General features: G+C 42.1%; 1 protein-coding gene across 1 annotated transcript in view; it reads right to left on the reverse strand.

Moving 5' to 3' along the window:
• Positions 1-384: 384 nt before the first annotated feature.
• Positions 385-13052, reverse strand: part of LOC145451581 (ubiquitin carboxyl-terminal hydrolase 24-like) — a 51033-nt gene continuing 38365 nt past the window's right edge. Inside the window, exons 43-54 of the mRNA XM_080329788.1 lie at positions 12749-12986; positions 11848-11998; positions 11230-11387; positions 9672-9825; positions 9282-9401; positions 7747-7858; positions 6683-6844; positions 6218-6329; positions 5500-5626; positions 5232-5446; positions 4148-4370; positions 385-1039 (exon numbers count right to left, since the gene is read on the reverse strand). Of these exons, the coding sequence (XP_080185914.1) occupies positions 992-1039; positions 4148-4370; positions 5232-5446; positions 5500-5626; positions 6218-6329; positions 6683-6844; positions 7747-7858; positions 9282-9401; positions 9672-9825; positions 11230-11387; positions 11848-11998; positions 12749-12986 (1820 nt within the window). The 3' untranslated portion in view covers positions 385-991. The remainder of the gene's footprint in view (positions 1040-4147; positions 4371-5231; positions 5447-5499; positions 5627-6217; positions 6330-6682; positions 6845-7746; positions 7859-9281; positions 9402-9671; positions 9826-11229; positions 11388-11847; positions 11999-12748; positions 12987-13052) is intronic.

The raw sequence follows: 13052 nt of genomic DNA on the forward strand, positions 1-13052 counted from the left end.
CATTGTGTTGTATCTTGCTATTGCTGTTCAACGTGCCAGCTATCTTCATTGTGCTGTATCTTGCTATTGCTGTTCAACGTGTCTGCCATCTTCATGCAGCTGTGTGCTGATGTTCTACGAGTCAGCTGTCCTTATTTGAATCGGACTTGGACGTTTCGTTAAACTCGTGGAATAGCCTACATGTATGAATTATAGCAATTAGTATCCATAGATAATAATCCAGCAGACAGGCGTCTGCGCCTATAACCGGCAGCAGAGGATTCGGACTGCCGCGCGAAAACAAGCAGACAGTTCACAGGTCATATCTTTGCATCCAGTCTACTTATATATTTTATGACCAAGCAATAAACTGTCTGTCTGTCAGGTTCAGCCGGGCCTAAAAGGTCGCAGTGCAAATTCGTGATTTATTCAGAAGGCAACTCGTCAGAAATTTCCAATCACAGCAGTGGAAAAGAACAACATCACTAATACCAAACGCAAATCGGTAATTACAGCAAAGAGTACATGTCGCAAACTGCAAGCTGGCCCAACAATCAGTATGATTCAGTCGACATCATATCTTGATTCTTGATGACAATCATCCTCTACGAACACAAAATTGCAGCAATTCGGCAGTACCGCAGAGTCCAAGCAAAAAAAAAGGTTGTGAGACATTTGCGATAAGTGAAGACCAACGGTAACATACAACATAACTTCAAATCCAAAAAAATTATCATCACAATTATTCAGCCTGCGTGCGTTTGCATATTTTTAGAAAATCGTAAAACTGATCCTTGCTCTAAGTGAAATAAACTCCAAATTCAACCACAAATGTGTCAGTGCGCGGGTTCAAAAATTTGTCGAGACAGTACCAGTGTACTATTTAGAGTAAAACATGAGTTGCTAAAAGGACTGAGAAATTGTACTGTAAAAACTGCGGGATCTCGTGCTCCGAAAGTACCGTGAGCAATCCAGTAATAACGATCATGGCGTTGCGGAAACCGAACGACCTTCACATTGGGTCGACTTCGATCACGTCTTCTTCCAGTTCGTTCGGGACCTAGAGAGAAATCAAAAGAGATGAACTAAACGTTAAAATTAAATCTGTATTTGCGATTGCGGAATCGAATTTTGTTGATCAAATCACTGTTTGGGTATCAACGGATATGATTTTATCTGGTAACGCCATAAATAAGTTTATTGAGCAGTCGCACTGAACTGCAACTAACGTCTTGCGAAAATGCATTTGATCTACAGCAGTGATTCCCAACCGCGGCCCCGAGGGCCGCATGCGGCCCGCAGATAGCCTTCTTGCGGCCCCCACAAAATATTAAGAAATCGCGTATTGACAAAAAATAAAATTTTATATTTATAAAATGCACGTACTTGGCTTGGAGTCTGGAGTTTTTAATTAGGATTGCAGAAAAGTCGTGAGTAGACTGCTAACGTCACGTCGCTGCTGTTTCAATACAATGTGCCCTAACTTTCCAGTTGAACGAGCAGTAGATAAAAATATAGGTATAGACAGGCCCATAACTGCGGCACGCCACACCCTCCAATTGGGGGAGGGGCGAGCTCGAAGGGGGCTGAAAATTATTTCGTGAATAAGCATAAATTATAGACTAATTTTTGAAAATTTGTGCATCTTTTTACTCTAGGCGTGATTTCATGCGGCCAAATATCTTGACTTTTGGGTACTCATCCCCTCAAAAATATATATTTACCGAAATGGGCAGATCGGTGTTAGCCATTACCGCGCCACGACGCACCAAGACATATCAAGTTTTACGCCATGTAACATGCGACTCCAAGAAGTGTGTCAGAACGATTGGCAGCGAGAAACCTTGGCCGAAAAGGACTGCCCTTATGCTGACCGAAGCTTCGTTATATATACAAAATACTGTCTAGGGAATCTGAACCTCACAAGACACATATCATCCCGCAGGGACAAATTATATTCCAGTGAAGAAATATCAATTTGAAATAGCGTGCGTCTCATAGTTTAGTAGCCTACGTTTGGGCTATTCTATATATTTTTTTTATATGGCAGACAGGAGGTCACGAAATAGCATCATGTTACGGGGTCATACCAGCGGGTTCTACAGTGTCCAAGACACCTCACTTAGCTCTACCGGTAAATATGATTACGTGAGCAGCGAGGACAAGAAATTGATAGCAATATATATTCCATTTCCAATAGTATTGACCGATTTTATCATAAATTATCGAAAATTTCGCGCTCGCTGGCTCACCTAACGGTGCAGCGCTAATTTCGTGGTAAAAGCGCACAAGGTGATAGGGGTAGGTTTTTCACCCTATGGGAGCCCAAGACCAAAGTTTTTCGGGCGGAAGTGCTCTTTCGTTCCTGCCAACGGATATACGCCCGGAGATGTTTAATTATTATCGAGGGGTCCTACCTTTTCAAATACACCTCCCTCGACTCTACCTGTAAAACTGATTACGTAAGCAGAGAGAGGATAAAAATTTATAGCAATATATATGCGATTCCCGATCATATTGACCAATTCAATTATGAATTACAAACATTTTTCGCGCTTTGCGTGTTTAGGCAATAAAAGATGACTCACTTAACGTCCCCGAAAGCAACATAATTAGTAGTCCTACAGCTCACTACCCAATCGCCGAATAATTTGAAAGCTACTGTCGTACTGATTCCAAAAATACGAATTGAAATCTCGCCAGGGCAATAACACTGCTCCGAAATAGCCACCAAAGGTCAATTGTTCTGAACAATGGGAGCGCAGAAACACAATGACCATAACAATGGCCAATGACTTCGAGCGATTAATCGGAACAATGCCAATTTTTATATTTTGATGACTATTTTGGGTCCGTTTCATTGCCCTGGTATTCGTGCGGCCCCGACCGTACTTTGAAATTCTAAATTTGGCCCCGACACCGAAAAAGGTTGGGAACCACTGATCTACAGCCTTAGTCGGGAACCTATGGCTCGCGAGCCACATATGGCTCATTTGGACATAAGATATGGCTCCTTGCGAAATTTTTATTTTTGTGCTCAATTGATCGATATTGCAGCAACTTGTTATTAAATCTTCAGCACAGGAAGTATATAATTATTCTTGTGGAGTATAAGCATGTTTTTGATAGGTTAAAGAGACTAGCAGGCATGGCAGCGCCTCTATCACAATGCAGTTTTCAAATATACATTATCTCTCTGATCTTCGGCGAGAAATAAACTGGGATTACCTGCTCGTAGCCCCCTCCCCGCGGAAGTCTCGCCCCAACTGCTCCCAGTGCAATACAATTGAAAAATATGACTCGCAAAAAATCTGTGTATCTCAAATTTTGCGTACTCATTATTCAAATAAGTCAACCAGCATGATGGAGAAAATACGGTGCAAACGACGAAGCCCATGTAGCGATGTCGAATTTGCGCTACCATGACGTCACGATTTTTCAATTGTGACGTAGTAGTTGATCGACATCAGGGTTGTAAAAACTCGAGTCATGACTTGACTCGAGTCACGATTTTCTGATGACTCGACTTGACTCATTTTCTCAAAATACGGAAATGACTCGACTCGAGTCAATCTGCGTATTGACTCGACTTGGACTCGAGTCATTGCGCATGACTCAAACCAAGTCATATGACTCGAGTCTCAGACTGTCAACACCGACATTTCATTGTAATTTCGAAGAACAGTAAAGTAACCACCCTTTGGGATTTCGTCTATTGGTACTGTTACTTGAAAATGAGACCAGAAACTGCTAAAAGTGAGGAAAATCGGTGAATTTTAAATGCGAACCACTCGATATCACGAAACAAAATTATAAAAGTGAGTTACAAGACTTTAAATGGCAACTGAGCAGTCAACAAAATGACTTGGACTCGGACTCGAGTCATAATACCATGACTCGGACTCAAACCTCTGCTCGATGACTTGGACTTGACTCGGTGGTGAATTGAAAATGACTCGACTTGACTCGAGTCAAAACTATAAAAGTGGAATTGACTTGTGACTCAGAGCTTAGTGACTTGGTTACAACCCTGAACGACATGTATTGCTCTTTGGGAGGTAAATTGGGAAATGTAGGGTCAATATGGACGAAAAATGAACTACAGAATGTGCCTTTGAGCAATGTGTGACTCGCACACAACAGCTTAGCATTGGCGTTTTCGCCTTACCTCTTTGTCAGCCAGAAGCCTCGTGACTTCCTCCAGGGTATTCTGCGCCGACATGGTCCTTTGAAAGTACTTGCTCGTTTCGTTGGATTTCAGCTCCGAAAATCGGGTGGTCACAGTCGAGGAATATCCGAAACGTTCCGCCTGCATTTTCTTGTTCAGCCAGCTCACGGCAAACGACCATTGCCCGCTGATCGACACTAGATAGTCGCGGTTTGACGCAGATCTGAAAGGCGAACGGCCAACATGTTACGTAGATTTGGTCACGCAGACCAGAGCTGCTGAACCGGAGGACCTTATCTGTCTCAGTATTGCAGTATAACGCGCCATATATGGCAATAGATTATTACATCCTGTCTACTTGCACTGCCTGCTGAAATATATTAGGATTCCTTTAGTAGTATCCGTGGATTCAAGAAGATCTCGTACGCACAGGTCAGGACTTTCAGGTTATGCAGATAGAGTCAGCTTCACGCATTATCTTTTTAGATCTACTTCTACCGCAGGAACACCCAAAATTCCTGCTTAGTTGACAAAACCAAATCCATTTATTGTCGAATTGCAAAATCAAAGTGTTTCAAACATGAACTTTATAAGAAATAGAATCCACATCTGTATGACCATTGAAAACCTTCACCATCCTCTCACCACTTTACAACCAGGATTTTATAGATCTAGCAAGATATAAACAATGCCAAGTCTCCCGCTATCTATAACTAACAGAACAATAACTATGTTTAGGTGATTGCTTTTGCTAATGCCGGACATTGCATACAGTATTACGACATTACACTTGTACGACGCAATTCCAACCAGTAGATGTGAAGCTAGAGGAGTTTCAAAATTTTGAATTCATTACTGGTATGCTCGAGTTCGCATTCATAATATACTAATTTTCCGTCAGTTCTAACAGTTTCCAGCCCTATTTTCCAAGTACCGGGACTGATGGACGAAATACCGATCGTGCGGTGAATTCGCTATTCTCCGAAGTTACAACGAAATGTCTGTCTTGGTTCGAGTCACAATTCCCGGTTGCTTCTACTCTTACTTGAGTACGGAAGCTAACCCTGACCCTCACTCCGCTTACCTGTGCGACAGCTGCACCAGCATCTTGATGCACTGGTAGCATTTGGGCTCGTCTGTGTTCCTCGTGTTTTTCACGATTTGAAGAAGGGAATTTGCCGAATTAGCCACGGCCAGCGCCAATCGCTCGGAATGCAACGCGTCCTCCATCGACAGCAAATTGCCGAGCAGCGTCAAAACCGACACCAGCTCGTTACCGGGCACCGAATTGATGTCCGTCTGCAATTTCAATAGTTCGTAAATCGCTATAAAACGGAATGCGGGCTACTGACCAAAATAGCTTCGATCGTTTTCGTCGAGAAGTCTTCGTTGTTGAAGGCGCAGTGGCATACAAGATCGGATATCGCGGCGGCAGAGTTGGAAATTTCCCGTATCGCCACCAACAGCTCTTGCAAAAGTCTGGGAACAATCCGCAACAGAGATACTAAACTTTTTAGCTTGAAGAGCCTCTTCAAGGTACAGAACTTCATTATGCAACTGAATAACATAGATTGAAATGCACCGGAATAGGGGTAATCGTCAGCAACTAGTAGAGAATGGGAAAGGACATTGTGTATCAACAATCGTGCCGGTGACGTCATATTTGATGATACGATTGTTGATAAACGATCTACGATTAACCCTGACAAATGTCGGCCGAACATATTTGAGTTTATTTCAATATGAATATATTATTTAACTGCATTTTACTCAATTGCACGCTACTCGTAAACATGTATCGCCTGCAATATTGTGACGTGGCAAATTCCGTAACAGACCGACACAAATTTGTGAATCAATTTACGATTCAATGTTTCATAACTACAACTAACAGACGAGCATCCGACATCTCGGGTGTTACAATTGAGATACAAAACTGTGATACATTCAGCAGACTGGCAGGAAAATTCACAGAGATAGGCTGCTGAGAGCCACTGATCTAGAAGGAATGGTGTTGATACCAACAGTTGCCTTATTTACCGTATTTCGGAAACTGTTTTAAAATATCACCTCATTCCAACGACACCGAAAACGGCTCGTCTTATCGACTCCGGAACTGCCATTCGTCGCACGATCTGCACCGTATTCGGCTCGTAATGCACTTCCTTGTTTGCGCCTTGCACTGAAACAAATGAAAATAAGAACACCAACGATTACCGGTATCACCCATCAAAAGAAATATTGGTGTCCGCCACAACAGGTAAACATATATTATCTGAGATTTTCGTGACGTCACAGCATGGTGGTATGAAGTCAGAAAACTATAATCTTCGACCGCGAGGCTGGGAATATTATCTCTTATCGATTGGAGGTGCCCAGATACAGCCTTTCTAGCAGTAGCGATGGCTGTACGCTCTGAAGTGTTGGAAATGCCTCCTCTTTTGATTATATATATCGGGGTTATCGGCTGAAAAATCTTACATCGGTCTGTCTCTAACCAAATCAAATTAAATCAAAATTTCCGCAAGAAACAACCTGTCCACATTGACGAAAAGTCGCAGTGCAGCACCAAATTCGCGAGGACAGCGTGCAGCGACCCGAACTCCCTCGATTGCACGGAGCTCCACCTGCGACCCGCCGACTCCGTCTCTGCTTCGGACTTTGAGAAATCACGCATTTCCGACGCGTCGCCTCCGCCTGATAAGCGACATAGTCATACGTTGAAAATGATAGTTGTACATGTCAGCGGAGGTCGGCAAAGCAGCAATCGTTAGTGCTAGAGAGGCACCGATTCCAAGTGAAAAGGCGGGCAGTAGGGTTGTTCAAAAATTACTTTTTTCCTGATTCCGGCAATTCACTGATTAAATTGTTAGGTTGCCTCGATTTCAACTTGTAGATGTGACCGTACGCATCTGCATATGAGCATGGGGCGCTGGGACTTGTGGCTTAAAGCTACGATTAGGGTTAGATTTACCGGCGAGTTCAAGCTGACTTTAGTGTTGGGTTGCAGTAAGGGTTATAAAGTTTGGGTGTAGATTTAGAGGTGTGTTAGAGCTACTATTACTGTTGGGTGAGATTTAGTGCACGGGTTAAAGCTACCATAAGCGTTGGTTCACGATTAAAGTTAAGGTTAGAGAAATGATTAATTTGGAGGTTAAGTTAGTCTTGGGGTGAAATTTAGGGGTGGGTTAGAGACAATGTTCCCTCTAATTTTTGACGAGTCTGCGCACACTCATCAACTCACTGCGCAGACCCTTGGACAACAGTGCTTAACGACTAAAAAAAAGTCATTACTTCGGATTTTTTGTGCGCGACTTAGATTATCTGTGCGCAGACACCGTGTCAGCGCTGCGCATTTGCGCGGCGTAGAGGGAACGTTGGTTAGAGCTACCGTTAGTGTTGTTGGGATAGATTTATGGTTAGGCTTGAAGTTAAAGAAAGGCTAAGGGTTAATTTTGAGGTTGGGGTTAGGGTTATAAATAAAGCTTCATGTTCATTGCTCATGCTCAACCGTCATTTTCCCATTGTGTCGTATGCCGAAATGCCGGGCGACATTTTAAAGAGACATTGACGCTGTCAAGCGTAAAGTGTACACTCACCGTTGTCACGACTTGAATCATCCAAGGGCAGCGTTGCGGTTTCTCCAAGCAGGAATCTCAGGAGTCGCGAAAATAGTTTGTGCCGCAAAGTTGCTTCGCACGCCTTTGCATTCTGCATGAAAATAGGAGGGGCTACGGCTTTCACGAATAAATCGAAGCCTTTTTACGTGAATGGTGAGAACGAGATCGAATTCAGAAAGCGGGTTTTTAGCACAATTTTGATTGCCTCAAAGTTTTGAACGTAATTTGATCAAATGTAAGTTCAGTCGTACACTGTAAACGAAAAACGGCAATACGGAAACGTTATATGTAGTTTACATGGAGAATATATTAGTTACACAAATATATAATGCACTGCTGTGTGGCTTTCGACCCAATAGGTCCCAGGACTTGGAAACCCGACTCGCGATTCCATATTGACAAACCAAATTCCAACGTCCGCGTTTACAGTTAAATATATTGCATACACAGGGCTCATGTCAGATTACGACTAAAGCAAGGGGAACACGGAAATATGCCAACTAATATCGTCGTAAGCGACACTGTTTTAGCGGTTCGAATCCTACCGGTGTCGGTGCCAGAATTCTTACATCAGTGTTGGAGGTTTATCTAGGCTCCTCCTCACCATCTCATCCGCGTAAGCGGTGTCTTAGAAAAGGCCTAGGATGGGGCCGTGCTACAAGTCGGCAGATACGGTATCAGAAATAAGGAATATCGACCAGGTGTAAATGACTATAATACTCGACAAACACCATGAATGCCACAAACAAACAAAATGTATCATTTTTGCCCATTGCCTTGTTCGCGAACAATTGTATTCCTACTTGCTAGAATAAAACCGCTACAATCTTTATATAATAAAGTATTCAAGTAAGAAGTAATGACATGAGATCATATTTTGGAATCAGTTGACTCCATAAAAATTGGTGCATTTGACACGTATTCATCACTGGAATGGGTTTGGAAGCAAAGTTTGGTATCAAAAAGTGGTGACAGCTTGATATGGCCTGATGATATGACTGAAATCTGGTAAATAGACCTATGTACAGTAGGGTGGATCAAGAATAACTTTATTGAATTTATTACAAAAAAAATTTTTTTTCAAATATTATTATCAATCCCGTGATATTGTCAAGTTGTCTAAAAGAAAAATGCTTAACAATTGTTGCTCAACTCCAACCAGTAGAAGCAAAGTTATTGCAGTTGAAAATTTTCGATTTGCAAAGACAGCCTGGACAGTGGGTGATCCCATAATTATGAATGAAAAACTCACATAATTGGATCAAATTTGTTTTGCATCGTTTTTGTAGACAACTCGACAATTTTATGGGGTTGACCGTAAACTTTGAAAAATAATATCAAAATTTTCAAACTGCATTGCACACCATACCAGTTGGAATCGCGTCAAATTTGGTGTGCGGCGTTGTTTTAGGCAATCCGAAAATTCAATCAGTGGATCCCCGGCAATCGGGAAAAAAGTTATTTTTGAGCAACCATGCACAACGCCAAGAAGAGAAACGAGAAATCAGACTCACCAGCGACGTGAAGCTCGCGAGCAAATTGAAGAATTGCTGGCTCTGTTTCACGTGTTCCGCGACTTCCCTGTCGACGAGGGCTATCAACCGCGAAAGCAGAGTGTCGTATCCGGTGGGCTCCTGACACGAAATGACAATGTTCAAACTGACCAGAAAGTGCCGGGCCAAAATTGAGTACGAGAGTTCTTTGATTACGAGCCAGGCATTAAGCTTCAAGTCAGGAATTCAAGTATTTCCTTATTATGATGTTGTAATAGTAAAAACGACTTGAATAGTTCAAATATGTGTCTTTTCGGTGCTCCGATACTTGACTTTCATTTGAGCACTGGAATTGCTACACCCAGCCCTAATAATGACAGGTATGACAGGTATATAGCTCAAGCAACTTACTTTCCCCGTCTTCTTAGTGGCAAAGCTCTCCAACGTCTTCAGCACGATGGCGCCGAAAGACTCGCGAACTTCTTCTTTGGGACACTCCAGGAGAAACGCGGGGACGTTCGAAAATCCCGACGAAGTATGAAGCTGAGACACGAACCAGACGCAGCTGCGCAAAATTCAAAGCAATCGGGTCAAACTTGTTCAAACTACTGGATTTTGAAAATGTACCTATAGAACTGGAAATAGAACCATTCACTTTTCAAAACTAGCAACCAGAACTAGAGCTGCTCCATTTTAAAAACTTGCGACTAGAACTAGATATACTCGCTTTCCAAACCTAGTAACTAGAACAGTGGTTCTCAACCCGGGGTCCGCGAAGCATCTAATAGTTGATAACCTAATTTGTATTTTTTAATTAGGAAACTCGGGAGGCAGTTTCACTTCATTACTAGAGCTCCCATCAACGGAATGGCCTGTGAGATGACATATCCAGCTGTGTAGACTCATTTTGGTTGCTCAAATGCCTACTGACACAAATATTTTGCTGTATCAAGAAGTTTTGCGGGGGATTGCGTAAAAAATAAATAGCTGGATTAGTAAGGTCAATCACGGTGACTTCGAAATGTTTCGAAAAATCCATTTTCTCCTGATATATATAACCATTTTTCCATAATGACTTCAAGATGAGTTGCTAGCTAGGTAGAAATGACCAGGCTTGACGTTATATGTTCAACAAAAAAGTATTTGTCAATTTTGATGCAATAATTGTTGCGATCATACCAAAATGTGTCGCCGGAAGCGTCACGCGTTATTATTACAGTCGCCACCCCCTTTCTTTGTCTAAATGGATTTTCAGCAGACGTTCATATCACATCGAAGGCGCGGATTTTCAAGACACGACCACGTATTTCAAGAAATGCAGTTGCAGAATTCGCTTTGAAATATTAAAAGTCGACCTAATTTCTACATAAACGGTATGTTATTTTCGAGAAAATTAATTTTGTTGTTGTTTATCACTAGCCTACAGTTATCATTTGAATAAGACAGATGACGATTGTACGATAATTGAGTTATATTTAAAGTAAAACTCCGCGGGGTTCGCGAAGACAAAAAGGTTGAGAACCACTGAACTAGAACTACTCAGTTTTCAGAGCTAGCAACTAGAACTGGAAATACTCAATTTTAAAAACATGAAACTAGAAATACAACTGACAACCTTAAAAATTGTGCAACCATCCAGCTAGATTCAATTCCGAAGCAACTCGTTAATTTTTATATCATCGCAGTCGCTGTAAGATCAGTGCAAGTTCGAAACTGTCCTCAGGCTACGACACTGTCCGTAGTGTTGACTATTGAGCTAGAAATTGTTGGAAGAACCTCACACAACAGAACACCGGTGTGACGATTCAAGTATTCACATATGTCTATGTCAGACATCACAAGCATTTTGAGATACGATTGTAGATATACAATGTTCTTTTCCAATGTTCAACGATTACCCCTGACGAGTGTCAGCCAAAAATATTCGGGTTCACTTCAATATGAATACACTACGCCAGCAAAAGCTTACGCGGGGTGACTTTTCGTGAGTATATTTTGCACCAGAGAGCACCACTCCGTCACGTCCGAGGTTAGGGACCTTCTGGTTCGAAAGTACGTGTTGAAGAGAAACTGCGACGCCAGCTGCAGAGAAGTCACCGCTATGGCTGGATATCCGTCGACGCAATTCTTAAAAGATTTCGAATCTTCACGATAACTGTTCAGCAACGTTTCTTACGATCACACAGAATTGAGAAATTCGAAAATTTGAAGCTTTCCAAAATCAGATACGAATTAGAATTAGATTTTTTTCCAAATTAGATTATTAGAATTAGAGCTTCTGTTGTTTTTGTAGTTGTAATTTAGATTAGAACAGGGATCTCAAACACCACGGCCCCCGTCGGCATTTGGATGGAACATTTCTTTACTATGACACATTCTTTTATACTGGAATCCAGAAAAACAAGCTATTTTTGAACAGACCTACCGTACAGCAAGCTTGGCTTTTTCGCACTATAAAGTTCGGTAGCATTTTCAGGAAAACCGGGGAAACATTCACAATTAGGATTAGAATTAGATTATTGGCATTTCCGCCTCATTAGTGTACTTAGCCAAATAAAATTATGTAGTTGTCAAGCCGAGCCCTCACCGAATTGACAGAAACTAGGCTTTTGATGAAGTCGAAATACTGTCGGCAATACACGTCACGGTTTCGCATGAATTGAAGATTTTCCTCGCGAACAAGATGGCTGATCGAAGCAGGCATGCGCGACGTGAACATTCGCCGCTTGTCTCCTTTTCTAAATATGGAAAAACGCCATGAAAAACCGTTCTTACTGTGTGATTGCTTACCAGTCAATTCGGCACTTGATAAATTTGACATTTGAGATACAATTGTATAGTATATTCATATAGAAATGAACCCGAATATGTTCGGCTGACACTCGTCGGGGGTAATCGTCAGCAACTAGTAGAGAATTGGAAAGAACATTGCGCATCAATAATCGCATCGCAAAATAGGTCGTCTCAAGCCAATTCTCTACTAGTTGCTGACGATTACCCCTGACGAGTGTCAGCCGAAAATATTCGGGTTTATTTCAAGTTCCGTACCCCCAAGAAGCTCTTCAAACATTAGATATACAACAACTTCACAGTAAAACTGGTAAATACGCACATAATCCAGAGAGCAACCCGCCCCCTAGGAAAACTGGCCAGATTGGAGTAAGCTTTAAAAATTTCAGTAATGGAGTCAAACTGTTTTCCCTATGTAATACACCGAGAAGTCAGATTACAGAATCATGGTAATTGGCGAGGGTTGCAGAGGTAGAGATGGTTGAAAATGAAGAAACGAATAAATGGAGAGAGAGCTGTTTTAAAAGTGCGGGTTAAAATCACACTTTTCAAAATAGAAAACCCTTTGGAAATGAAAATTCTATCTACGATAATTCTATGTTCGTTTGCAATTCAGCGATTCATAGCACGCATCCACTTTGCTTGACTGCTTAGGGCCTAATTTGAGATATCGCAAATAGATTCAAAATCGTTCAAACCTGATCAAATTGGAAAGCTGGGACAGGTTTCTGTCGTCGACGTGGCGCGGGCTGTTCGGCGGGCTGGTGTCGGGCGACGTCAGCGGCGAGTTGACCGCGAAATCGGCCCTGGCCGAAAAAGTGACCCGGGCCTTGCCGTCCGCGCCGCGCGTTTTTCGGACTTCGCTTTCCGCGATTTTTTCGTAAAACAGAAGGTAAGCGTTCCAGTAACGCAGGCGATCGTCCTGGTAGGAAGTGCCTGTAGGCAAGAGAAGTATTACGATATCTGTATTAGTAGTAATTCCAAGGATTTCAGTTAAGTGAT

The sequence above is a fragment of the Botryllus schlosseri genome, chromosome 12, assembly GCF_051294905.1.
Source record: "Botryllus schlosseri isolate E-star chromosome 12, Bs_hap1, whole genome shotgun sequence".
Lineage (NCBI taxonomy): Eukaryota > Metazoa > Chordata > Ascidiacea > Stolidobranchia > Styelidae > Botryllus > Botryllus schlosseri.